This window comes from Globicephala melas, chromosome 16 (genome assembly GCF_963455315.2).
Source record: "Globicephala melas chromosome 16, mGloMel1.2, whole genome shotgun sequence".
In the NCBI taxonomy this organism is placed as follows: Eukaryota; Metazoa; Chordata; class Mammalia; order Artiodactyla; family Delphinidae; genus Globicephala; species Globicephala melas.
The window spans coordinates 31,271,755-31,299,356 of NC_083329.1; the positions used below are offsets into that span (position 1 = coordinate 31,271,755).

The window sequence follows — 27,602 nt, forward strand, 5'->3', positions numbered from 1 at the left end:
TTCATTTTCCAAATTTTCTATGTTCACCAATCAGAAAAAAAAGCAGTGAACATTAACAAACAGAAACCTCATGTGATCCTGTGAGCATTGGTGTAATGGTAGCATACTCTACACTCTTTGATGTATCTTGGAGATTGTCCACATCAGTTTATATAGAGAAATACTTTGTTCTATTTTTGTTGTTGTTATTTCTGAGATATACATTTTAAAGTAATAACTAGAATTATGACTTATAACATTATACCAGAACATATAAGATTTTTAGAGATTTCATGTAATGTCTGAAACATTTATATTAACATATTTCCATACAAATAACCCAAAGAAAGTTTAGTATTAGTTGGTTTTTTTTGTTTGTTTTCTTATACTGCAGGTTCTTATTAGTCATCAATCTTATACACATCAGTGTATACATGTCAATCCCAATTGCCCAATTCAGCACACCACCGTCCCCACCCCACTGCAATTTTCCCCCTTGGTGTCCATATGTCTGTTCTCCACATCTGTGTCTCAACTTCTGCCCTGTAAACCAGTTCATCTGTACCATTTTTCTAGGTTCCACATACATGTGTTAATATACGATATTTGTTTTTCTCTTTCTGACTTACCTCACTCTGTATGACAGTCTTTAGATCCATCCACTTCTCAACAAATGACTCAATTTCGTTCCTTTTTATGGTTGAGTAATATTCTATTGTATATATGTACCACATCTTCTTTATCCATTTGTCTGTCTATGAGCATTTAGGTTGCTTCCATGACCTGGCTATTGTAAATAGTGCTGCAGTGAACATTGGGGTGCATGTGTCTTTTTGAATTATGGTTTTCTCTGGGTATATGCCCAGTAGTGGGATTGCTGGATTATATGGTAATTCTATTTTTAGTTTTTTAAGGAACCTCCATACTGTTCTCCATAGTATCTGTATCAATTTACATTCCCACCAAAAGTGAAAGAGGGTTCCCTTTTCTGCACACCCTCTCTAGCATTTGTTGTTTGTAGATTTTCTGACGATGCCTATTCTAACTGGTGTGAGGTGATACCTCATTGTGGTTTTGATTTGCATTTCTCTAATAATTAGTGACGTTGAGCAGCTTTTCATGTGCTTCTTGGCCATCTATATGTCTTCTTTGGAGAAATGTCTATTTAGGTCTTCTGCCCATTTCTGGATTGGCTTGTTTGTTTCTTTAATATTGAGCTTCATGAGCTGTTTATATATTTTGGAGATTAATCCTTTGTCCGTTGATTCATTTGCAAATATTTTCTCCCATTCTGAGGGTTGTCTTTTCGTCTTGTTTATGGTTTCCTTTGCTGTGCAAAAGCTTTTAAGTTTAATTAGGTCCCATTTGTTTATTTTTGTTTTTATTTCCATTACTCTAGGAGGTAGATCAAAAAAGATCTTGCAGTGATTTATGTCAAAGAGTGTTCTTCCTATGTTTTCCTCTAAGAGTTTTACAGTGTCTGGTCTTACATTTCAGTCTCAAATCCATTTTGAGTTTATTTTTGTGTATGGTGTTAGGGAGTGTTCTAATTTCATTCTTTTACATGTAGCTGTCCAGTTTTCCCAGCACCACTTATTGAAGAGACTGTCTTTTCTCCATTGTATATCTTTGCCTCCTTTGTCATAGATTAGTTGACCATAGGTGCGTGGGTTTATCTCTGGGCTTTCTATCTTGTTCCATTGATCTATGTTTCTGTTTTTGTGCCAGTACCATATTGTCTTGATTACTGTAGCTTTGTAGTATAGTCTGAAGTCATACTACAAAGCTGGAGTCTGATTCCTCCAGCTCCTTTTTTTCCTTCAAGACTGCTTTGGCTATTTGGGGTCTTTTGTGTCTCCATACAAATTTTAAGATGACTTGTTCTAGTTACGTAAAAAATGCCATTGGTAATTTGATAGGGATTGCATTGAATCTGTGGATTGCTTTGGGTAGTATAGTCATTTTCACAATATTGATTCTTCCAATCCAAGAACATGGTATATCTCTCTATCTGCTGGTATCATCTTTAATTTCTTTCAACTTTGTTCTTTTAAATGCATTTATGATAGTAAAACAAAGTCCTTTATTGATGAATATTTAAGTTGATTATGAATCTTTTGCTCTTATCAAAAATAGTAAAATAATTTGTGCCTAGCTCATTTCACATGTATGTAACTCTACCTGTAGGATAAATTCCTAGAAGTGGAATTTCTGCGTTAAAATATTTTTGCATTTGTAATTTTGATACAAATTGCCAATTTGCCCTTCATAGAATTTTATTTAATCAGACACTACCATAAGTCATGTAAGATAAAGCCTACCCCCTTACCAACACTGTCATCAAACTTCAACATGAAGTTAAACATCTTTCCTTTAGAGACATTTGTATTTCTTTTTCTGGGAACTGCCTGTTTATATCTTTCCCTCTTTGTATATTAAGAAAATTAGCCCTTGCCTAGAGATCAGTTGCAAATACTTGACCCATGTGATTGTCTTTTAACTTTGATTATGGTGATTTTTGCCATGCGGAAAAAAGTTTTAATTTATATAGTTAAATTTTATAGCTTCTAGATTTCTTATATGTTTTGAGATGGGGATCAGTTTTTTTTCCCCCAGGTGGCTACCCACTGACCCAACTCAATTTATTGAATAATCCATGTTTTCCTCCACTGACTTGAGGTGCTACCTTTATCACATATTCAATTCCATATATATTTAGGTTTATTTTTGGAATTTCTATTCTGTTTCATTGAATTATCTGTCAAGTCATTTGTTGGTACCATAGCGTTTTATTTATTGCATGTTCATAATGTATTTTAATATGTTAGAGGGCTTATCTCCTTTCATTATCCCTTTCTCAGAAATTTCCTAGTTATTCTTACTTGTTCAGTTCATTTAAAAAAATAAGCCTGTGAGATTGTTAAATTTATAGATTAACTTAAGGAGAATTGACATCTTTATCATGTCGATTTTCCTTACCCCAGTGTATGGTATGTCTTGTTCAAGTATTCTTATGTGTCACTCACAAGTATTTTAAAGTTTTCTTCATGTAGATCTTGCACATTTCTTATATTTATTGCTAGGCATTTTACCTTCTTTTGGTGGGCATTGTAATTGAGTATATCTTTCAGTAAATCTCACTGGTGGTTGTTTGCATACATAAAAGCTATTTTAATTATGTACCCAGACAATGTATTGAATTCACTTATTCTCTGTATTAGTTTTTCAATTGATTATCTTGGAGTTTCCAGGTGTTCAATCATGTCTGCAAATATTGCTAATTTTACCTCCTCCTTTCCAATTTTTAAACTGTATTTTCTTTTGTCTGGCTGCATTGCATGCATGTATGTATTAGTTTCTTTGTTTTTCTCTTTAATAATCCATTAATTTCTGCATTTCTTTCCTTCTGTTTTTGTTTGGTTTACTTGTTATTTCTCATACTTTTTCAGTTGGATGTTAATTTTCTTCTGAGCACTGTTTTAGGTTTATTCTGGAGTTCCTGGTGTGTAGAATTTTCACAATAGTGATTTTGTACATACTCTTGAAATTTTGGTTTGGATTTCTTATTTAATCCAAGAATTGTTTGAGATTTTTTGGGAGGTCCTATTATATATTTTTTGTTCATTGCACTTTCATGAGAGTATGTTTTCTACATTAACTTTACTTTTTGAAATTGATTGTTTTCTATATGGGTTAATACATAGTCAAGTTTTGTGAAACTTCACATTAGAGCTTAATATTATGAAAGAAAACTTAGGTATAGTTAATTATTAGTACACTATTTACTCGTACACAAGGGAAACCAGTAATGGATTAATTTCATCTAGCAAAAGCAAAAATGGGAATTTGTGTAGTTTGGAAACCATGGATTTTGTTTTTTGGGGGTGAGCTGCAGATTAGCTGGCAGCCAGCAGAGACCCGTTAAAGTCTCTGCTGGCTGGGACCTAAATTCTGATTTTAGACACCTTGATGAGTCAAAAAAAAAAGCAGTGTCAGTTGTCTAAGCCTCTTTGGAAGACTGAGAGTTTTGCTGTTGGCATAGGTGACAGGCTCTGTCAGTGTCCTTTGTTATCCTATCCGTCTTAGTTATGCCAGGTCTATACCATTTCCCTTCTCAAAATTTCTCAATATATGTCAATTAAGTATACCACAATATGTTAAGATTTTCTATATCTTATTTTTTAAATTACTGACCTCTCATGGACCAAGAGAGATGAATTATAGTTTCCTACTACCTATGTTTTTCTTTTATTTTTCCTTATATCCTCTGTAGATTTTATGTAATATTGTTGCAAGGTTATTTGATCCACAGATATTCATAACTGTTCATTTTTATTGTGAATTGTAACCTTTAGCATTACAGAGTACCCCCCCCCCTTTCCTGGTCTGGTTTAATTTGGGACTGAATCCAGCCATATCTATTACTAAGATGTTGCTACTTGTTTGTTTCTAGTATCTCTTTACTCATCCTTCTATCTTCAACCCTTCTGAATCATTTCATTTTTGTTGTAGGTCTTTTATGTAGAACAGATTTGAGTTTTGCTTTGTGATTCAGTCTGAAATTCTTTTTCTCTAAATAGTTGAATTTAGCTCATTTACATTTGTTAATTGGATATATATGGTCTTAGTTGTGTCATATTGTTATAGTTTCTGTATTTATACCTTTTAAAGTATTTTACTATATAAACTCCTTGCTTTGTTTTCTATGTGTAGGTTTCTGTGAGGTTTATATTTTCGTTCCCATAGTTATTTACGTTTGTAATACCCCAGTTATACAATACCCTCAATGATCTATTTATTTAGCCAGACTTTCAGTATCTGTAATTCTCTTTCCTAAATGATGATAGATTGGTAAGCTAGACTTCATTAAAATTAAAAACTTTTGCTCTGCAAAAGACAGTGTCATGGGATTAAGAAGACAAGCCACAGACTGGGAGAAAATATTTGCAAAATACATCTAATAAAGGACTATTCTCCAAAATATACAACAACCTGATTAAAAAATGGGCTAAAGACCTTAACAGATACTTCACCAAAGAAGAATATACAAATGTCAAATAAGCATATGAAAAGATATTCCACATCATTTGTCATCAGGGAAATGCAAATTAAAGCCCACCTGTTAGAATGACCAAAATTTGGAACATTGACACCACCAAATGCTGGCAAGGTTGTGGAGCAAGAGAGCTCATTCATTGCTGGTGGGAATGCAAAATGCTACAGCCACTTTGGAATACAGTTTGGTAGTTTCTTACAAACTAAACATACTCTTACCCTACGATCCAGCAGTTTCACTCTTTGGAGCTGAAAACTTATGTCTACAGTAAAACCTGCACATGGATGTTTATAGCAGCTTTATTCATAATTTCTGAAACTTGGAAGCAACCAGGATGTCCTTTGGTAGGTGAATGGATAAATAACTTTGATCCACCCAGACAGCGGAATATTATTCAGCACTAAAACGAGCTACCAAGCCATGGGAAGACATGAAGGAAACTTAAATACGTATTACTAAGTGAAAGAAGCCAATCTGAAAAGGCTACATACTGTAATGATCCCAACTGTGTGACATTCTGGAAAATGCAAAAGTCCCGAGACAATAAAAAGATCAGTGGTTGCCAGTGGGTAGGGGGTGGGGAATGGCATGAGGAAGAACGAATAGGTGGAGCACAGACTTTTAGTAGTGAAAATACACGATGGATAGATGCCATTATACAATTGTATGCCATTGCACCTTTATACATTTATAATGGTGGTAATAGAATGTGCACCAAGAGTGAACCATAATGTAGACTATGGACTTTGGGTGATTGTGTCTCAGTGTAGGCTCATCAGCTGTAACAAGTGTCCCACTCTGGTGGGGGATGTTGGTAATGGGGGAGGCTGTGCATGTGTGGGGCAGGGAGAAATCTCTGCATCTTCCTTTCAGTTTTGCTGTGAAGCCAAAACTGCTCTTAAAAAAAAATGTCATAGAAAATTTTAATTTAAAAAAAAGTGGCAGTGGGTTAGGGATGAGAGGCATCTTCATAGGGAGCAGGAGCCTGGTCTGGATGTTTTCAACTGACTGTACTTATTAATTAAAAAAAAAATTTTTTTTTAATCTTAGATTTTAAAATGAAAGTTGAGTGATCCCTTAACCAAGATAATTTTAAACTGAGTTCCAGACTATAACCATTCTAATACTTCAAGTGAGCTTGTCATATCAAGCTAAATGTAAGCTGCTTGAGGCTAGAGAGGTGGTAAGTCTATCACTATGTGCTTGAGAAGGCCAGTTATTGATGAATATAAACTTATCACACGGGGCTCAGAATTACTTCAGTGTACAGCTACCTCCCCTGGTCTGGAATGCTTGTTGCTCTTTTTCTTAAATTCAGCCTTAAAGAACAGTGAGTATTAACTGACTCTCTTGAGGTGCGAGTAAGCGACAGTACACAGAACTAATTAAAAAAATACTTCTGAGGGATATAAATTCCTAACCCACATGTACAAACCTGTTAAAAAATTTTACTCTTCAAAACAAATTTTATCTGCTAAATTTTAAGTTGAATTAAGTAGCAAATGGTGCTTAAATGAAGACTATTACTGTTGACCCTCTCACACCTTTGACACCTTTGACCAGTTTCTGCATCCCTACTTTTGAAATCAGACTTCAGATTTTCTGCAGCTTGCATTGTTTCCTAATTTATACGCTGCAATTCTAACATTACTAACAACTGATTTTATGTTCAAATGTCCAAAAAGGTGGTGTCAAATATACTTTTGTTGGCTTTGGTGCTCAGTATGGAATACATAATGAATGGACAAATGTTCCCCACTACTATGGTTATATTCTCCGTCTGGATAGCCTTTTCTTAGTAAGTATAATTCCAAGTCTGACTTACATGATATGGTTTAATGAAGCTGCAGATATCCATATTTATATTTAAAACAAAACACCAAAACCATTTTACCAAAAACTAGTTTTATTTTAAAATTAAGTGCATAGCACTCATCTAATTCCATTGGTGTGGACTTCAGCACCATACCGCTATTTGCAATTAATGTCATAACAGATACATTTTGGTTTGCAGTCTGTACTTTAGTGTTTATTTAGTGGACTTTGGTAAAGCCCTTTATGCATATCATTAATTTCTTCACAGTACACATTTAATGATGGTCCGGTAATCTCAAAAAACAAAAAAACCTACTTTAAAGACTAATCAATAAATTAAACAAAACAAAACCCACACCACTCCCCCACCCACACCCCCCGAAGCTAGCAGTTGTGAGTTGTATTTATATTGAAACCTAATGTTTTAAAAATAGTTCTGGTTCTCCAACCACCCCATCCCACCCCACCCTGGGTATGCAGCGACAGGAACCAATTATTTATTTTACTCTACACCGCCCCCCCCCAAATTAATCCAGTGTTCTTTAGCTTTTTTAAATATAAACTGGGAAAGTGTTATTATAGGATTTTTAAAAAGGCATATTCTATAACAAGAATGACATTTAAACCAGTCAGTAAAAGCATTTGACAAGACATTAAATTACCATAGGCACCAGTTGTTGTTTCAAGTTGGGATCTCTATCCCAGTATCTTACATTCATAGTATTATTGAGGTAGTTAAAATACTGAAAATTGGTCCAGGTTGCTAGGTTCTGAATGTGAATGATATATTCTCTTTTGAACCCACCTTCCCCCAAATAATTCAAGTTCTGTTGAGGTAAGAACTACCAAAATCCAATTAGCAGCCTTCTGTAAAGAGAAAGTGGTGATACTTTCAGAAAACAATTTTCATGCTTGAAAACTGCCATGAGTGAGTGTTCTTACCTGAGTGGTTTTTCATTTTATCTACCAGACTAATAACTCCACATCATGCCCTATGTACTTATGTACTCTAAAAGTTACCTTTCTTTAAAGGAAAGGATATTCTCTAAGAATTCATGCTGACAGAAGCCACCCACCCACATTCATCTACTGGAGCCATCTGGATCGATCCGCTGCTGTGTTGAGTCCCTTCCCTTCCTAACAAAAGCCATTGGCTTGATTACTGAGACTCCTGCTGCATACCCACAACATCTTTATAATAAGTTTGTCTTCAATGCATATTGTGGCAGTTACATACCTGCCATGCAGTTTCCCTTCTATTCAAGTGCTACCTTTAAAAAAACACAAACAAAAAGACACAACTTACTAATTTTTAAATCAGAAAGCTTCCCTCCACCAAATATCTCTTCTCCCACAGTTAAGAGCACAATGTATACAGTTTCAGTTATTACAATGATTTTTTTCTTTTTACTTTTTCAGTTTATTCCCTCCAAACTCTTTACCCCCAAATTGCCCTTGCTGTAATGACTTATTGCTGTTTTCACTCATCACCAGTATAGTGACATGTCCCAGGGCAGTCCTGGGGCCAATCTAATGAAAGTCACCTTTGCCTGCTTACTCTTGACTAGCTGGATTCAAAGGTTGCTTGTAAAACCTGTCTTCCATGTAACAAAGTGCTGCTCTAGCACAACCTGAGAACTACCCTGGCCACGTTCCACTTCAAAATAAACCTATGGGACTTTATTCTAGTACTGACATTTTACAGTTTTGCCTTCCCTTGAAAAAACTTTTTTAGAATAATATCAAATCTGAGTATAAATCATTGATTGCACTGAGAAATGCAAAACTCATATATGTATTATGAATGATAGGAACCACCACTTCATTCATTCTAGGATACAATTATGTTCTCGTTTGAAAACACATTCTAGCAGGAGTATACTAACCTATGTTATTAAGGTAGTTCATACTATAACATTCCCAAAGCATGTTGCATTACAGTTAAGAGTTTCCAAGTAGTTCAAATTCCCTGAGTTAAATGTGTTTAATTCTAAATATTTGAGGCTGATCTTTAGGGGAAAAAACAACAAAAATTTATGACCATGATTTTAAGATAAGAGAGCTACTCCACCCTTAATTTTAGTACATAAATCCAGATACCTATACTACCTGTGATAAGGAAGTTATATAGAATATCTAAAAAAAATTTTTTTAACTGCACAGACTGGTATATCATAGCAATTCATGAGTTTAAACTTAGTCAGAAATTCATTTGTAGATCAAAAATATAACTCAAAACTGCAGAATAAAAAAAAGGACCTCTTCAAAAATTAATACTGTAACTTTCCTTCATAAGAAGACTGTTTGGCAAGTCCACAGATAAACATTAGTTTCTGACATATAAGCCAACTTTAGGCCGAGGCCACCACAGGTCAAATCACAAAACGGCAAATTGAAGTCTGTCCAAGTTTTCTCTTGTGTTGAATGTTTTTGAAATATTTGGACCATCAGTTGGGGCTTTAAAATTTGTGTCATATAAGGATGTATTTTAACAGCATTTGACATACACACTGTTAAAGTGTTTGCAGTGTTAGCTTAGTCCTCCCAGATATTCATGGTGCATTGGAAGGGATATTCAGTCTTCCTGGTGCTGGTGTCGGAAGAGTTCTGATGCCATTTGGATCCCTTTGCTTTTGAAGAGAAGTTTACAAAAAGCTTTGAGTCACAAACAGTCTGGGTTACCAGTCTTACCTTCTCATAAAATCACCTTTCAAAGCATGGAGTAATGCAAGGGTAATGTTCATTTATCTGATAACTCCGGTTATAAGAAACATTAAGACAGGGCTTAACTTCTACTGGTATTGCCAGTGACATCCCAACACCAGTCTGCACGTGCCCAAGGCCCTGAACACTAGTTTGGAAGCCAGCAGGACATGTCGGTAGTGTGTAAGATGAGGTGTGTGTGGTAGATACAATCTGCTGACAGCTTGGTTGTTCCGATACAGGATGGCGATACTGCAGCGAGGTCTGATGCGTCTGATGGAGATACTGAGGCTGCTGAAAGTGAACTGCCCGAGAGGGCTGGGAGGCTGTCTGGAACACACTTAGTTGTGCTGGCTGAGGTCCTGCCTGTCCTCTCTGTTTGTTTGCTTCTTTCACATCATTGTCATGAGCGCTGCAATATGGAGAGAAAGGAAACTGTTGTTAATGTTAACTTGAGAAAAATTTGCAGGAAAGCCATGCACCACACCCAACTCCTTAACAGCTGACTCATTGGACTGCCTCACTGCCCAGGTAGCAGTCACTGCAACCATAATTTCAACAGAAAGATCTCACTCTTAGCTTTCTAAAAGCTCCTTTCCTTGGTAGAGCCCTTGGGAACTGGCTGCTGGTAGCTTTAAGGGCTATTTTCAGCTTAGGAGCTATGTCCACAATAAGTACTTAAATATGACTGCCACTTTGGTGACATCCTGATGGTCCCACAATTCAAAGATGTGGGAATGAGGCAAGATTTGCCTGGATGATCTCAGAGTTGTGGGCTCACGCAAGAGCACCTCCTTTCCTTATTATGTACCCCGAATCATACTAGCAATGACAACCTCTACCTGGGTAACAGCCAAAAGGAATTCCCCTTCCACCAAGTACTGCTCATACAGGGGCTTGCTCATGGCAGCAGGCAGCTGTCAGAGCCAGTATCCTAAAAGCTCTGGGCCTTTGAGAACTTGTTCCCAGGGCCCCTTATACATGAAGAATGTTAATAAGAAATTACAAACACAAGAACAAAGAGGCTTACATCAATAGCCGTTCAATGCACTGAACTAAGAAATCCCAGGAGTAAGCAGTAAGACGATGCAGTCTTGTAGGCCACGTTGGAGAAAGACGAAGTATAATCCTTGAAGAAGCCACACATGCTGCAGCTACTAAAGAAGGTGCATAATTTAGAAAGGCATAATCTGTGGAGACACCAAAAATGAACCTAAGCAACAGAATGCGCAAGTCACAAGCTCACAAGTCACTTACTGGCATCTACAATGACTCACCTTGCAAAGATACTTCCAGGAAGTAATCTGCATACTTGGCCATGTAGAGTTTAGTTTTTTCCAAGCAAATCATTGGCCAGCCGTCATGAAGATCGGTTTCATGCACAGCTTCGGAGAGATAATACTCAATGAAATGGGCAGCTGTTGGAAGGCAGAGGTTCCACTGAAAGGTTTCTAATAATAATAGTTCCATATGTAGCAAATTTTGTTTTGTTAATACTAGATTCATATTAGTCATACAACCCAGGCTGTTGAGCTGCTCCAGCTTAGGCACACTATCTTCTTTTTCTTCAAATTTACCTTATAAGCAAAGGAAAATAAGAGTGAGAGAGAAAATGTTAGGTGGGTGATCAATATAAGTCTAGTCACTTAAATGGGATCTGCTGTCCTAGTGCAAAGATTTAGATCCAAAGATATTTTTTCCCCTACTTTGGGCAGATACAATTGTGCCAGAACTCTGTGGTTCTCATGTCTACATGTTTTCTCTCCTAGTGCCTCTGTTCCCCACCCTTCACCCTCCCCTAAAAAAACCAAAAAAAAAAAAAAAAAAAGAACGGAATGTGTAAACATTTTGATATATGTCCTACTGTGTAATGAAAACAGTCCTATGTGCCAATGAAAAAATAACTCCATCATCTCACCAGCTGAATCTTTTCAGGAACTTTCTTTTGGGGGTCAGGCGGTAGTTGGTAAAAGAAAATTATGTTAGAACAGAAGAAAGTTTAAAGAATTTAATGTCATAGTTATCTAAAATCAAAAATAGCTAAGCTTCAAGTGTTTCATCTCAGCATATTTTCAGCATAATCTCAATTCCAGAGAGATACAAATAGATTAGAGGAAAAAAACTGGGTGAATATCTAACATAAGCATTCTCATTATACAAAAAATCCTATTCCTCCTCTTCTAAATTCAAAACAAAAACCTAGCCAAGTCTGTTATTAAGAAAAGGGAGGATATTTTATACCACTTTTATATCCCCTTACTCAAAGCAGAATAGGAGTAAAGATGCTCTGATGGCTGAACGTCATTATTTGAAGGCATTAACTTCTTTTCAGGAAATACTCATCCATATGCACAGCTGAGGAATAAAATGCCCTCTCCAGCCCCTGAATAATTTTTCTATGGATTATGTACCATCTCACACTTTAATTTCCAAGCAAGCATTTACTATATATAAATCATTCACTTTAGATGTTTCTAAAAGTTATGGCTGGAGAAAACTCAAGCTATCAAGTACTATTATGATTTTCCAAATGCAGCAACAGAACCAAAAGAGTTATCGTCAAATCTCTTTGGGTCTTTGTTCCATGATTATCCATAGAAGAAGGGAAATTAAAACTGAAGCTTTCTACCTCCTAGCATTATGTTCTATTTTACATTAAGGTATAAAATAGTCATATTATATTGCAATTATTATAGATTTCTCACAATAGCTTTTGCACTTGCTCATAATTAGAATATGTTATATGTTACTATATAAATTTTTTGTTCTACTATTTTGATAACTATTTAAATATATTTGATTTCTTTAGAAATCTTACAATTTTATCCATTTAAAAACATTTTGGGGGGAAGACCACGAAGACTACCAAACCAGAAGAAACCAAATGAGTTTCCCTGTGAAGTTTCTCTTCCAGAAGGAATGGGTTTACACCACACATTGAAGTTCTGACAACAAATGGTAGTGGCCAGAATCACTCAGCCCAGATGTTCCACATAATGGAGTCAGTGAGGTTTGTTCAAGTCAGCCTGCCTTAGGGGCTGGGGAAAAAGTACTGCTAACTACCCTGGTCTTTGCTTAGGGAGGGTGAACGAGAGTAGAAGGTTTTGTCTCCCATGCCAAGAGACTCTAAGCTCATAACTTTAAGAAGAGTCTAGTCCCAGAGAAGTTTAAAATTTCGCTCCCACTCCAGAAATTTTGAACTTTGTTAGATTTAAACTACTCTTAACATCGCTGCAGGTAAGAGATGATCCAAAAAACTTACATAATTCAGACTTTTCAAGAATCTAGATAGTCCTTCCCAATTCAAATCACATAAAGATAAATTTCACAAGTTTTGCCAGAGGCATTTATTAGTACAGCTGAAAGCACTAAAGTGGTCTTAATGACAGTCATCCAGCATGATCACTGCATAAATATAGGAGATGCACTGTTCTCAGTATAACCGAATGGAATTCTTCAGAAGGAGAATGACCTAGGAATTTAGTTCAGTCCCTCTGGATGAATCATTAAGACTTTCAAAGTACTCTATTTGTGTAGAAGCAGCAATACTGGCAGTATACTTCAAAGGAGTACTGTAAAAAATTAATGAGTTTTTTTATATCATGCTTGACGTTCCTTTGAAGAAATTAATATACCACAATCCACTGTTTAATTCAAGGATCAAGAATGTTTCATATTATCTCCTTGAAACTTTCAACATAGAAAACAATTGTATATGACCAATTTCACAGCTCAAGAAACCAAGGTAGCAAGGTTGGCCAATTCATTTAAAGTCAATTAAGTTGAGTCAAACCCAAAATGGAAGACTTATTTATGTCTGAATTCCCAAATCTGTGCTTCTAGACCAAAGTACTACACCAGGTTAAATGGGGACAACAACTACCAGAATAGACAAACTTTTATATTATTAAGCATCCATGGGGTTTTTATATTTATAAAGTACTTGGCTATTACAAGCATGAAAGCCTTTGCATCTTGATTTGCAAAGATAAAAAATAACCTGCATGCTGCATAAAAAACCATACTTGGGATTTTAATTAATGTTTAAGTTTTTTTGGAACCTTTTCATTATATATAGTAATACACTCAGATACATGGATATTAAAGGATTTCAAAAAGTGTGACAGCGTCAATGAGTATCTGCATTCATATCCAGTTTTTATTGTGCTGAACGCTATGTGTGTGACTATTTTAAATCTACTATCCGTTAATACCACATACAGATCACAAAGATCAGTTTCTTCAATTGAAAGGAAATACCAGAAGCCATGTGATTATATTGATAAAGGCCCCCAAACAGGAAATAGAGGCACAGGAAATTCTCATCTGCTTCCCAGAAAACAAAGAATTAGGGGCCACAGAAACAAAACATCAGGTTGTCTTTATAGGAAATGTTCAGATCAGCCATGGAAACCAGCACATTTTCAAAGCCAGGAGTGAATGGCAGATATGTGGTAGTAGGGCATGGATCAGATGTCACTGTAATCTCTGCCAACCCACATTCTAGTCTTTTATTACTAAGTAGGAAAAAAGTCATCCTTAATATTTACCAAGAACTCTCACAAATGTATAAGACTATCTATCTAATTAAAAAATGGGTTAGGAACCAGAAGAGACAATTCATAGGAAAAAGAAAAAAGGTTCTAATCTCACTAAAAATTGATATATCAACAAAATCATCTGTGAAATACAGTTTTTCACCCATCAAATAGTAAAAAGCTTTGTCAACCCAGTATTGGTGAGCAAGGAGAAACAAGTTCTTGTCACAAATTTTTACTATTAAAAGCCTATAATCTCACTTTGGCTTCATCTTGACTCCAAAATCTTAGTTACACAATACCTTGAGCAAATTATCAAAAGCCTCATGTTTAAGACTGTTTCCATGCTCTCTACAAGTTCAATGCTGATCACAGAAGGCAAGGGAAGCCAGGGTATACATGTCAAAGAGTTAGAGTTTGAGAATTTCCCAGGATAAATCAGTCTTTTCTGGAATGAGCCAAAACCTTTGGGGCTAGGGAGCCAGTGAAGATTATAGAACACTTACGGAGGAATTAATCATTACAATGCTAACTTTTATGTGTCAATTTCATACATGCTTTTCAACATATTACCCCACTTGATCCTCACAACAACTTTGTAAGGTGTCTATTTTTATTTTATAGAGAAGTAACTTGAGACTCAAGTTCAAGTTGAAATTCATATTGCTGACGAGATTCAAACCTATATCCATATAGATTTCCTATAATCCCTGCTCTAAAACACTACACGCCTCTCCCCAATCTGTAGGCCCTTTCTTCCTACCTCTAATAGTATGTACACCCAGGCAGCAGGATATGCATTAGTACCTGAACTTACAAGCTGTGCTCCATTTTTAGCCAAACTCCCAAAAGCCTTCTGACCTATTTAATAACTGAAATACAGCCGTCACCCAGTCCTGTCAGCTGTAAGTTGTTTCTCACTTTTACACAACAGGCTGCCCATCCCAAAGCAGGGAGCAGCTGGGGGAGGGGGACATCCATTCTGTGAGGAGAGAAGCACTATTTGAATAAAGTTTATGATAACTAATTGGAGAGCTGACATCGGAATCCAAATATAAGACGACAGAGTGTAAGAAACACTAGAATGAACTCCACAAATTTAAAACAGACATTAGATACTGAAAACAGGCTACCAGTTTATAAGCATCCTAAGCACTTCTGGTGTAGTAAAGTTAGACTGGAGGGAGGAGAGATTGCAGTGGGCTACTAAGGGCCAGTCTCTTTGATTCCTGACCCTAGTGAAGAGCTGATAGCTTGAACTCGTTTGACCAGTGCCTACTTGGGAGGAGCTGAGACCCTGGGGGACACCTATCTCACACTTTCCCACTCTCCAGTGGAAGAGGAACAATGTAAAAGCAATTCTCTCTCAGGGAAAAGGGGGTGGGGTCAGTAGAACAAAGGGAGGCGGTATCTGACTCTTAGTAACAGGTGGTAAACAGTTCACATTTGAACACAGCAAATGCAAATCCTAGTTCCTGGAAAATGAGCCAAAAGAACTACATACTACTACACGGATTAAATCAAATAACCTTCAATAAAATAAATTGATCACGACGTTAAACTAACAGTAATAGATAATTTAAAAACAAGAACAACTGAAAACTCCATTCCAACCAATCTAAGATGGTGCACAAATAAAGTATCCTTTCCCCAAACTGTGGAAATTGCAGAAACCTGACACCAATGCCAAGTACTGCATCGTGGCCAGAGTTGTCATTCAACTAGAGACCTCGGTGAACTTTGGTAGTGACATGTAGTTTATGAATATCTAGTTTATAATCCCCAAGTAACTTAGTAAGTTACTAGTAATTTTAGTCACAAATGTAAGTCAGTATACGAACTGACTATGCATCACTCATAATTTCAGTCCATAGGCATAGACCAGGTAGGGCTTGGTAGTGGTAAAAAGACAGTGATAACCATAGCAGGCAATTTTTCATTAATGATCCCAAGTTTTTAAAATAACCTAACTTGCATGTTTGACTTCCAGTGTCTCTCTACTATAAACTGATCCTATAATAAACTAACATTCTCAGGATAACAAGAAGCCATTCCATGTGGATACTCACACATTTGACATGTCAAGTATGGGTTTTTCCAATCCTATGCAAACTATTAAACCACAAAGGGCTTCATAGCTAGTGATGAAACATATACAGAATTGTACACATGATTGCTTATGAGGATGAAACCTTAATTAAAGGTTAAATTAAAGGTTACTTATAAATGTACAAGCATACTCTGGCTTTCTGGATGGTGGGGAGAGGAGCAGGTGATGTGTCTGGATCTCAGAGGATAACAGATTAAGAGAGAAATATAGATATTCAGGAAATATACTATTCTGGTAAGAATTTGACTTAAGTTACATGGGGACAGGGTTGGAAGACAAGTCTAGAAAGGTGGCTGGGTCCAGATGAAAGGTTCTAAATGTTACAATAAGGAGTTTCCACCTCAACCCACAGGCAGTGGAAAGTCATCAGTGGGCTATGTTTATTTATATTCAGCCTGATCCACAAAGGAGTTGAAATAACTTACAAAAAGACCTGCTCAAGGAGATAAGAGGTTGAGGTCATCAGATGAAAGGAAAAATAAGGGCAGGAAAAGAAAATCTGAGGAGAGATTGGTTTCATAAATGATACCACACAGGCCTGCATTTGGTTTAGGTTTATTTGCAGTCAAAGTGCAAAGGTGTTTTAGAAAGAATTCTGGTGGCAGGGTAGAGGAGGAATGTTCCTTAGACAGCAATCACATTGGATCCTAAACCCTCAAGTGGAGGTTAAAGGTGAAGGCAGTCAGTGTTTCTACATGCTACTTTAAGTGGGACTTAAATTTCTATTGTAATGACATGAATAATATAAAAACTACATAATGGATTCAACTTCAATATCAAATACCATCTTTTCACATTACTAAAAGAAGAAAACTTTCAGTTTCAATGCCTTTACTCACCCTCTTTCTCTCAAGGTACTAACAAACAATGAAATGTGTTACAGGAAGATGTTAAGAGAAAGGCACCAAAAGGCTCATTATCAGATTCTCCCTTACAGCTTACTACGTAGTTTTGCCTACTGCAAAAGCAGATGTTTTCACATTTATAGCAGTTGCACATGAATCTTCAGTTCGTTAATCCAACTCATTACATACCCAGTAGAAGGTATTCTAACAACAGGAGAGTATGGTACCTTTTAGAGTTTCTCAATCTAAGCTCCACTGACATTTTGGGCTAGATAATTCTTTGTTGTGCGGGGCTGTCCTGTGAATTGCAGATGTTTACCTTCTGCCCAGGTTGTGACGACAGCCAGAACTGTCTCCACACATTGCCAAATACCCCCCATAAGGCACAACTGGTCTTGGTTGAGAACCACTGCTTTAAGACAATGGTTCTCAATTGGAAAAGTACATCAGAATCACCTTTGGAACTTTTAAAAAGTTAAAAAATATCCAGGCCCCATGATGTAGATTGAGTCAGTAGACCTGGAATGGCTTAGACATCTGTATCAGAATCTTTAGGATGTAGGACCAGGCACACATGCTTTTAAGACTCCAGAGCCACTTTTTAATATGTCTGGTTAAGAACTGCTATGCCAAAAAGCACTTTCAACATAAACTTTCTGATACTAGTAAACTGGAATGAAAGGAATTTGGTGATATTTCACTGAGTTCTATATAAATTTATTTTATTATAAACAATGGAATTTTCCAGTCATGTATATCAGATTCATACTTACTTGCTAGAAGCAGACAGGAAAGTGCAACTAAATGCAGCTGCTGGATAGAGATGTCATACCGATCCATAAACAGGTCCAGCAAATAGACAGCAAGATGTCGGGCAGAAGGGCAGAGGGTGAAACGATTGCTCACAATGGCAATCAAGTCAGCAAAATACCTTCTAAGACTTAGTTGAGGGGACTGGCCTTTGTAGGAAGGTAACTTCAGCTCCTAAATCAAGAGGAACAACATTCAGTCTAACATAGCATATAGAAGAATTATTCCCACAGTGCAAAGGTGACACTTTCCCCCCCAATATATTACTGATACAAGTGCCTAAAACACACTTTTCTTGAGTAAAACACAAAAATGAAGAAGATGAGTGGCAGGATAATGAATAGCATTTAAAATTTAAAACCAAACTTTTCTCCTTATTCTTAACCATATCTGACATAACCAGTTGTAGGTGTTTCTTGCATTATGGAATAAATGTATTCTAACAAGATTTTTAATAAGGGAATCCTGTTTTCCCTACCAGGTGTTTTCAGGAAAACAGCATTACCAAAATACCAACCAAACCATACATACACACCCCCTACAAGAAGCTCAAAGCTTTTGGTTAGAAGGTAACAGATATGTTCCTCGTATGATGCATACTGTATTATACATGCAGGGATGTGGAAGGTACAGACTAGTATACATCCACTAGTATCTTCTAATCAGGCTTCTCATTTTTTAAAAATTAGAAAATTTCTATACTATTAAAGTATTTCTAGAACACAGAGAAAGATGGAAGGGTTCTAAATTCATTTTATGAGCTCAGCATAATGCCACACTAAACCCAAAAGGTATCACAATGGAAGGAAGTAACATGGATATGACCCTAAAAGCACAGGAAAAAAAAAAAGACAAATTAGACTTCATCAAAATAAAAACTTTTGTGCATCAAAGGATACTATCAACAGAGTGAAAAGGCAACACACAGAATGGGAGAAACTATTTGTAAATCATATATCTGGTAAGGTGTTAATATCCAGATTAAATAAAGGACTCTTTTATATATACAACTCAACAAAAAAAACAACTCAATTAAAAAATGGGCAAAGGACTTGACTAAACATTTCTCCAAAGAAGACGTACAGATGGCCAATAAGCACATAAAAAGATGCTCAAAATCACTAATCATTAGGGAAATGCAAATAAAAACCATTATGAGATACCATTTCATACCAATTAGGATTGCTATTGTCAAAAATACCCAAAAAACAAAATCTAGAAAACAGAAACTAACAAGTGTCAACAAGGATATAGAATAACTGGAACCCTTGTGTATTGGCAGGAATTATAAAATTGTGCAGCCACTGTGAACAACAGTATTGCAATTCCTCAAAAAAAATTAAATGTAGAATTACCATATGATCCAGCAATTGTACTTTTAGGTATATACACAAAAGAAGTTAAAGTAGGGACTCAAACAGATATTTATACATCCATGTTCATAGCAGCATTGTCCACAACAGCCAAAAAGTGGAAACAAACAACCCAAGTGTTCATCAACAAATGAATGGATAAACAAAATGCAATATATACATACAATGGAATATTATTCAGCCTTAAAAAGGAATGAAATTCCGATATATGCTACAACATGGATGATTAAGTCATCTAGAGATGATTTAAAGTATACAGGAGGATGTGTGTAGGATATACACAAATATTACTCCATTTTATATAAGGGACTTGAGCATCCTCAGATTTCAGTATCCGCAGGGATCCGGGAACCAATTCCCCATGGATACTGAGGGATAACTATATAGTTTTTCACTTACCAGATTATATTTTATTAACTTTTTGCTTATGCTATCAAGAGTGGATATAGGAACTCCCATATATTATTGGTGACACTGACAATTGATATAACCTTCTGAAGGAGAACTAGGTAATATAAATTTTTGAAAATGCAGACTGTAGATACCCCTTAAGCTAACAACACCAGGCCTAGGAGTTTATCCTACATATAAGGAGGTCCTTTGCAGCACTCTTTTTAATAGCAAAATGGTAGAATAAAAAGGTTAATGTCAAAAACCTGCATGGATCTCCAGAGAATTATTTTGAGTGGATAAAGCCAATCCCCAAAGATCACATAGTGCATAATTCCACTTATGTAACATTCTTGAAATGACAAAATTATAAAAATAAAGAACAGATCAGTGGTTGCCAGAGGTTAAGGGAGGATGAGGATGGGAGGAAAGAGGGTGTGCCTATAAAAGGGTAACATGGGAGATCCTTGTGGTGATAAATGTACAGAAAATGTTCTGTACCTTGACTGTATCAATATCAATACTATCCTGGCTGTGATAATTGCACCATAGTTTTGCAAGATGGTTACCATGGGGGTTGGGGGGGAGATGGGGAGGGAGGACTGGGTCAAGGGTATAGGGGGTCTCGAAATAAGCATAATTTTTTTTAAAAGCTTGATGTCTAGCGACAAGGAACTAATTAAATAAACTTAAGGGACATCGATTCAATGTGGACATTAAAATAAAGGGCAGTAGACCTATATGTGTTGATATGGAAAATTCTGACAAACTGAGTGAGGGTGGGGTGGGATGAAGGTACAGAACAGTGAATATGTATTACAACCTCTTGTATCAACAACAAAAAAATTATATTTGCAAATATACTAATTTATTGGGTATCTTTTCAGGAAAAAACCCAATAATGCTGGTAACCTTAGGGAATCAGGGAATAGTGAGGGTTGGGGAAAGCTCATTTTAAACCCAATACTGGGTCTTCCCTGGTGGTCCAGTGGTTAAGACTCTGCGCTCCCAATGCAGGGGGCCCGGGTTCGATCCCTGGTAGGGGAAGTAAGATCCCACATACTGCAACTAAGCCTGCGTGCCGCAACTAGAGAAGCCCGTGCACCGCAACGAAGACCCAGCACAGCCAAAGTAAATAAACAAATAAATAAAACACCAGATACTATCCCAAAATTTTTAAACCCATATGCATGTATCACTTAAAAATATATTAGTAGGAGTTACTTGGGAGATAGGCTAATGGGCTAATGGGCTATTTTATGTTTTTAATTTTTGTATAAGTGAAAAAAGAATCAACAAATGCTACTGAAGAAAAAGAAAACACATTGGCTTAGGCTTGCTCAACTCTTTGAAGAGAAAAAATACTAATTTCTCTAAATAAAGGGAACATGTGAATTTCTCATGTAGTCTCTAGGATTTTTCTCTTCTTTTTTACCATTTCTGTAGATTTTTACAATGGTGCAAATGAGTTACCATTTCAAATTTCAACTTTCTTAGCTGTCATCATGTGACATTTATTGAGCATCTCCCATGTAGCAGATACTGTGCTTAACCTCAGGGATAAAAGCTGGAATACAGTTTCAAGCCTCTCTCCAGCAGGTGAACCAAAATACAGAGATTATTAGAATATTATATAGTAATGACAGGGTATTATAGAACACTGAGGAGGGAGATCTAACCCAGCTCATGGGGTGGGATGTTAGGAAAAAACAAAACCAGGGCAGGCTTTCTGTAAAAGAGGCCTGAACAAGGTCTTAAAGATGCACTGGGAAACTTAGCTGGAAGACACTTGTGGACTTTATTTTTAACAATGTTAACTTTGCCAAATGAAGATAAAACAAAGGCAAGAATCCAAGGGCCGTCACTAGGAGACTGTTAACAATGTGTCCAATACATTCTCTTTATATTATTTTAAATGGTAAAGTACAAGGGCTTATCATATGGCTGTCAGATTTAGTTCCTTGTCCATGTAGTGCAGTTATATGCATGAGAAATGACCTATGCTTTTCTCAGCTTACGAGTTTTTTCTAATGTCTATTCCTGATCCCCTAGAATTGAATGCTCTTGTTCCTGTCTGCTTCTCAGGATCCCACAGGACCAAAGCACAGAGAGACCTAAACATGTCATCTCCATCTCCAATCTCAGGTCCCCACTAGCTCACCACCCTAAATGCCATCCCCTTCCCAGAATGGGTTAACTGTCCTGTCAGGCTGGAAATAAAGGCATAGAAGGAATAGTCACAACTCTGTGGGATATTTTCTTGATGCTTCTCACAAAATTAGCATTGTTCCCATCTGTCATAAAGGCTCCTGAAAATACTTCCCCAAGCATCCTAAGACACTAGTATACATAGCAAAACAATGAGAAGAAAGAGAAGACACAGGGTATAAGAGGACAGCTGCTTTGTTGGGGGTGGGGGGGTGGGAGAAGTGATTGTATTTTACAAAAACAATACAGCTGGCATTTGGGGTTAAAGAGGATTTTCATTTGTTGTAATTTTTACTCTTCCCTAGTAGATGCAAGGCTGGTCACACCAATTACTCCTCCACAAACCTTGGGCCTAAACACAGATACCTTCCATTCTGCCTGAATGGCAACTGCCCAAAGGAAGACCTAAATTCAGATGCTCTAAATTGTATGAGATTAGACTCCATAAAGGTAGGGATCATGTCTGTCTCATTCACTATTACCATTCCAACCCCTGGCATAGCACCTTGCACACTGTAGGCATGCAGATATGTTGAATAAGCATATGACTACCCAACTAAATCACCTAATTAATAGCCTGGAATTAACATGTATTCTCTGTGAGAAAAGTTCATTTTAACTTTCCTTGACTTCAGTATACTGTAAACAGTGGTCTCTCCAATTCCACAGGTTCAAGTTTTACTGATTAACAAATTATAAAGTGTGGCCATTGTGTCAAATAGCAAGAATGTGGCTTACACAATACTTAAAGATAAAATAAAGACAACCCACAGTAGCATGCCACAGGTGGCCCAAGACAACTTTCAGTAGCATTCTTTCAGGCCCTGTGCTATCTCGTCCTCTGATAGTTTGTAAGTAAGTTTAGTACAGGTTGTGTCTTATTCCTTGGATCCTCCCCAGAGCTCAATACACAAAAACATTCAACAAATCTGCTGGAAAAAAAATCCATTTCCAACCTCAACTAACAAAATTAATTCAGGTAATCACTCAAGATTAAAATTACTCATAAAATGTAAGAATCGAAAACCATGGAAATCACCAAGAAAAATCTTTTAAGTTTCATGTCATTACAAAACATACGTATCATTAACATCAAATATTTTCACCACATACCAGAGGAATAAAGAGCTGACACTTAGAAAATCAGAGCATTTAAAACTGAAAGACAACATCTGAAAAAAAAATAAAAAAACAAAGGTATTTGGACAATTTTCGAAGTGGAAAACCCGCAACTCTCTTCTTAACATTCCAGAGAACCATGCCATAGTTGAGACTTTTCTGTAGTACAAACAGCCTCTTAGGGGGCTGAGGTGTATTTAGTGTCTAAGAGACTGAATGTCAGAATTAATAAGCAGCATTTAGAACTCAAACTTTAGAAAAGAGTACAACTGTAACAATTTAAGCCAGAATTAGGTTTTCTAATCTACTTAACCTGGTTAAAAAAAATCAAGATACAAGTTCATTATCATCCCAGGATCTCTCAACTCCAACAGTGAGCAGCCTTTTTATTAAAGAGTCAGCTGTTCTGCTTCTTTCCAATTTTCTATACATAATGAGTGGCTCTCTCTATCCATAGTGAAATTAAGTTAAGTTAGAGTTAATTTTGGATCTGGTCTCTCTTCTGGTTATCAAAGATGCAGAGCTGACACATTTCGCTGAGATGTGACATACAGAATAAAATTGTTACTTAGGAGCAACAATAAACAAAATTTGCATTGTGCCAGAAAGGTGTACTTTTTCCCCAAAATCTTTTAAAATATACTAGGTCTACTCCTGGCCTTTGATATTAGCTGAAGGAGCAGCTAACTCCTACCTTAAGGCTTTTTGAACACCCCCCAAGTCTTGGGGTTTCGGGGGTAGAGAATAACAAATAGTTATCACTTCCTTAGTGCTTACTATATGCCAAGCACTGTTCTGAGCACATCTACAGTATTACCTCATTTTAATCTTCACAGTCGTCCCATAAAGCACGTTCTATTATTCATCTGACAGATGAGGAAATTGAGAAGCAGAAAATTAAGTAACTTGTCCAAAGTCTCACAGCAAGTTAGTGGAAAGGCTGGGGAATTTACTGTTGTACAAATGTGACGTAACAGCTGCATGCAACAGCAACTATAGAATAAAGGAGGGCTGCTCTGCCCAATTAAAAGCCAGCACACTTATCTTTTTAAATACAGTATCAAATCCATGTTCCATCTGGAAACAAGGACATCAGAATGTCCCTTCACACCTTCCCTCTCCCAACTACCACGCCCCACCCCCTCCTCATTCAAGTTTCAGGTTCTTCTGCTACAACCCAGGGAAGAAGCCAAGAAGTTAATTAACCTTGAGCAAATAGGCAAACTCACCTTTTCTGGTCTGGAAACTAGTGGCTAAAGACCCTGACAGGGCTTTCCAGGGAGCCGAGATTCATACTAACTGGCATAAGTCACCGAATGGAAAGGTCGGGGCATCGCGGTTACCTTGTATCGAAGAGCTTGATGGATATCTGCAGCCAGCTGTCCCCGCCACCACTGACCCTCCAGCTCCATGGGACCGGGCGGCGCGCCTGGCCAGACGCGGCAACTTCAGTCTGTAAGACACACCCCAGACGCGGTCACTGCCAGCTCCCTCCACGCGCCCCTCCGCGCCCCCTCCCCGAGGCGTGTGACCTCAGGCCACCCTGGGCGACTGTTCATCTTCACCTGACTCCTCCTAAAATCAGCACCGATCCAAACCAATTCCCTGACGCCGCACGTAAGGCCCGAGCCACCGGTCAGGAGAAGCCGGCTTGTTTGGATAACGGCCGGACCGGGCGCCGGGCAAACTGGGACCAACTTGGGCCCTAGTTCCCAAGGCGCGGACCCGGACGCGTGCTCGGGAAAGCCGGACTGGAGGCCCGGCTTCGGGCTCCCCGAGCCCCGGCTTTAATTCTCCAGCCGGCCCTGAGAAGAGGAGACTTGACACCAGTCACAGCCCCCCTGAGGTGAAAACCTCCCGCCGAGAAACCCGGAGACAAACGCCCGCGCGGCTCCGAGTGCCCGCCGCAGACAGTCGGGGGCGCCCTCCTCCCCGGGAACTTCCTCGAGGCCCGGCCGACCCCAGCGCGCACCCAGGCCGCCGCCTCCTCATCCAGAGGAGCGCACGGGATCGCGCGGCCCCAGAAAGGCGAACAAAAGGCCGGGCCGGGCGGGTCCGGTGCCCCGCCGCCAGCCCCGGCCTGCCGGTTCCCACGGCGGCCTCCCTTACCCGGAACCGCGGCCCTCACAGGCCCAGCCCCGCCAGCGTGCGGGGGACGCCGGCCCCGCTCATGCTGCGGACAGTCGGCCGCGAAGCGCCGGCCTCAGCTCGGGCCCAGCGCCGGGGCGCTCGCGCCGCCCATTGTTAAAGGACCGGCAGGCGGCTCCGCGTACAAAGCCAGCGCGGGGGCACATGCGGCCCCGCCGCTGCCAATCTCGTCTCGCGATACAGCCGGGTCATCCGGAGCCGTCCAATGGGCGGCCGGGCCGGGCCCAGGTGCAACGCCCGGCAGCGGCTTGGCGGCCCCAGCCGGACGCGGCAGCATAGCCGGTCTGCTCTATACTGCCTTGCGCTTCGCTTTGCCCGAGAGCCCTAACACCACCTACCGCAAAGCCGGCCTGAGGTGCGGGCAGAGGGCTGAAGAGAGCGCCGGAGAAATTAAAATGCTGATCATCCTTCCGCTGGCCAATCCGGTCATGCCCCTCACCTGCTGAGAACCTTCGATGGCTCCCCGATGCGGAGGAGGAAAGTTCCGATGCCTCAAATTGGCGTTTTATAAACGCTTCTCGGAGTGGATTGAGTCGGCCTCATCTCGCGTTACAACAGCCCCGCACATGCGAGGGATGGGATTATCAGTCCCTCCATTTGTGCTTTACCCGTTTCCGAAGCCCCTAAAGTTGCTTTCTTTGTGAAATTCTGTCTCAAGTTCCACCTCGAAACCTATTCCTTCTAGAAACCTAAATTAATCTCTTCGTCCTCCATATTTCCTTTGCTTTAGAGATTCCCAAAGCTTTGAATGAAGGCGGTGAAGATTACCTTTAGTAACCTAGCTTGTCAAATCTGTAGCGGATGTAATTAACCATCTGTGGTCGTAAATCAGGAAAAAAAAACTGTGGAAAAACTCCAGTTAAGGTGATGTAAGACCTTAAGTGTGAAATCTAATCAACTGTACTTTAACTTGTTTAGTGGAATATCACAACAGAAGTAGATGGTCAGACCAGGACAGTGTTCCTCACTTCTGAGAATGTACATCAACCTCTTTAAATATTAAAAAATAAATCATGAAACGCTAACCCTTTTACTTGGAATCCTTTGTCCCAAAAGATGCATGATAGAGATCTACAATTAAGTAATGAATGTATGTTGAATGAATCTGAGTTTTAGTTATGACCTCTTCATATACTTGAAGAACAGCTACAAATATGTATGTGAGCCACGTGACACAATGCTTATGCTCAGGAGAGTGGGGCTCCAGGAACCAATGGCAAGACAAGGAAAACTCAGAAGCAGAAGTTGGCAGAGCCCAGTCTAGCCCAGCATCATTCGGGGAGAGGCTGCCTTGGCCTATCTTAGTTTCCTAGAGAGGAGATGGCCACGTCAGGCTGAAAGCTCCATGCCATTTATAATGGCATTTAAATAGTACCTACCTCCTCAGGTTCCAATTCATGTGCCCTAAGCAACTTTATGACAATAATTTGGCTTCCCAGTAACTTAAATGTCCAGAGCCTATTTAAGAACACTTTCAGAAGAATGGGTCACAGACTATAATCATCAGTTTAGTAAGTAGGCTGTCTCTCATGGCTTCTACTTTCAAGCTGTTTTTCACTGGGAGATATGTGTTCAGAAATCATTCTCACAATTTCTGGATTTCTGGATATGATAAAAGGACTGGAATGTGTATGTGTATTCATTTTAGCGTGTGTGTGCGTGTGTCTGTGTGTGAGAGAGTATATATATATAATTTTCCCAATGTGTCCCTAAAATGCAAAATTCAGGTTTATTACATTTCTTCCTTAATTCCTTTAGGGCAAGCTGGATACAATTTAGGTATTTACTTAATTCCTAAATAAAATAGAGTCTGCTCCCTATATAGAATACAGTTTATATTCTAATGAGAATAAGTGAACAGCAACAACAAACAAAGTCACATAGTGACAAGTGCTATGAAGAAAAATAAACATAAAAAGAGAAACGAAAGTGACAGTGGGTGGACATTGTTTTATGATAAGTAGGGTATGCCAAGTCCCGAGGGAGGTTAGGGAGCACGCAGCTATCTGGAGGCTGAGTGTTCCAGGCAGAGAGAACAGTAAATGCAAAGGCCCTAAGGGAAAGGCATGTTTGAAATGAACATGAAGGACAGGGTATGCCTGGAGTGAAGAGGAGATAGGAAGTCTTAAAAGCAGTTAAAAAGGCAGAACTTCTATTTAATGAGCAGAGTAAGGAAACTGCAAGGAACCCACGTGCCTGCAGCATAAGGCACAAGATGGGCTTGGCAAGAGATGAGCGGGTACCAGAGTCTGCAGAGTTTTTGTAACTCCCTGAACTTTAGACAGTGAAAAGCTACTGGTTTTAAATTGTTTATTTAAACAATTCACTCATTATTCAAATGAATGCATGCAAAAGGTAAACCATTCAAACAGTAGAAGACTGTAGGTGACTAGCATTTCTCCCTCTCTCCCTTGATCCCAGTTCTTCCTAGAGGCAACATTATTACTATTTGCTTTTCTTTCCTTCCAGGGATATCCAGATATTTATAACCATGCATGTACATTATCT

The 27,602-nt window shown here is 38.4% G+C and overlaps 1 protein-coding gene and 1 long non-coding RNA gene across 5 annotated transcripts in view; one reads left to right on the plus strand and one right to left on the minus strand.

Moving 5' to 3' along the window:
* The window catches only part of LOC115857825 (uncharacterized), a 32,137-nt gene extending 18,176 nt beyond the window's left edge, over nt 1-13,961 (plus strand). Inside the window, exon 3 of the long non-coding RNA XR_004041390.2 lies at nt 9,796-13,961. This is a non-coding gene — a long non-coding RNA (uncharacterized lncRNA). The remainder of the gene's footprint in view (nt 1-9,795) is intronic.
* Nucleotides 7,352-25,208, minus strand: CCNJ (cyclin J). 4 transcript variants are annotated; one of them, XM_060286415.1, is made up of 6 exons: nt 25,056-25,208; nt 24,290-24,399; nt 17,820-18,030; nt 10,831-11,130; nt 10,584-10,707; nt 7,352-9,965 (listed from the first exon to the last, which is right to left on the minus strand). In XM_060286415.1, exons 2-6 carry the CDS (start codon nt 24,356-24,358, stop codon nt 9,554-9,556), a joined length of 1,116 nt encoding a protein of 371 aa, XP_060142398.1. In that variant the 5' UTR covers nt 24,359-24,399; nt 25,056-25,208; the 3' UTR covers nt 7,352-9,553. The 4 variants fall into 4 exon arrangements, with proteins under 4 accessions (XP_060142398.1, XP_060142397.1, XP_030721039.1 ...); XM_060286414.1 differs by having other exon boundaries at nt 10,584-10,710; XM_030865179.2 differs by having other exon boundaries at nt 10,584-10,743.
* Nucleotides 25,209-27,602: the final 2,394 nt, after the last annotated feature.

What these genes read in the sequence shown, in the direction of transcription:
- CCNJ (XM_030865179.2), bottom strand. Translation starts at nt 24,358, where the DNA reads ATGGAGCTGGAGGGTCAGTGGTGGCGGGGACAGCTGGCTGCAGATATC. An exon ending in ATCAAGCTCTTCGATACAAG is followed by an intron (nt 18,031 to 24,289) that starts GTAACCGCGATG and finishes CTCTTGATTTAG; the next exon opens with GAGCTGAAGTTACCTTCCTA. An exon ending in TGCATTGAACGGCTATTGAT is followed by an intron (nt 9,966 to 10,583) that starts GTAAGCCTCTTT and finishes TCCATATTGCAG; the next exon opens with CGCTCATGACAATGATGTGA.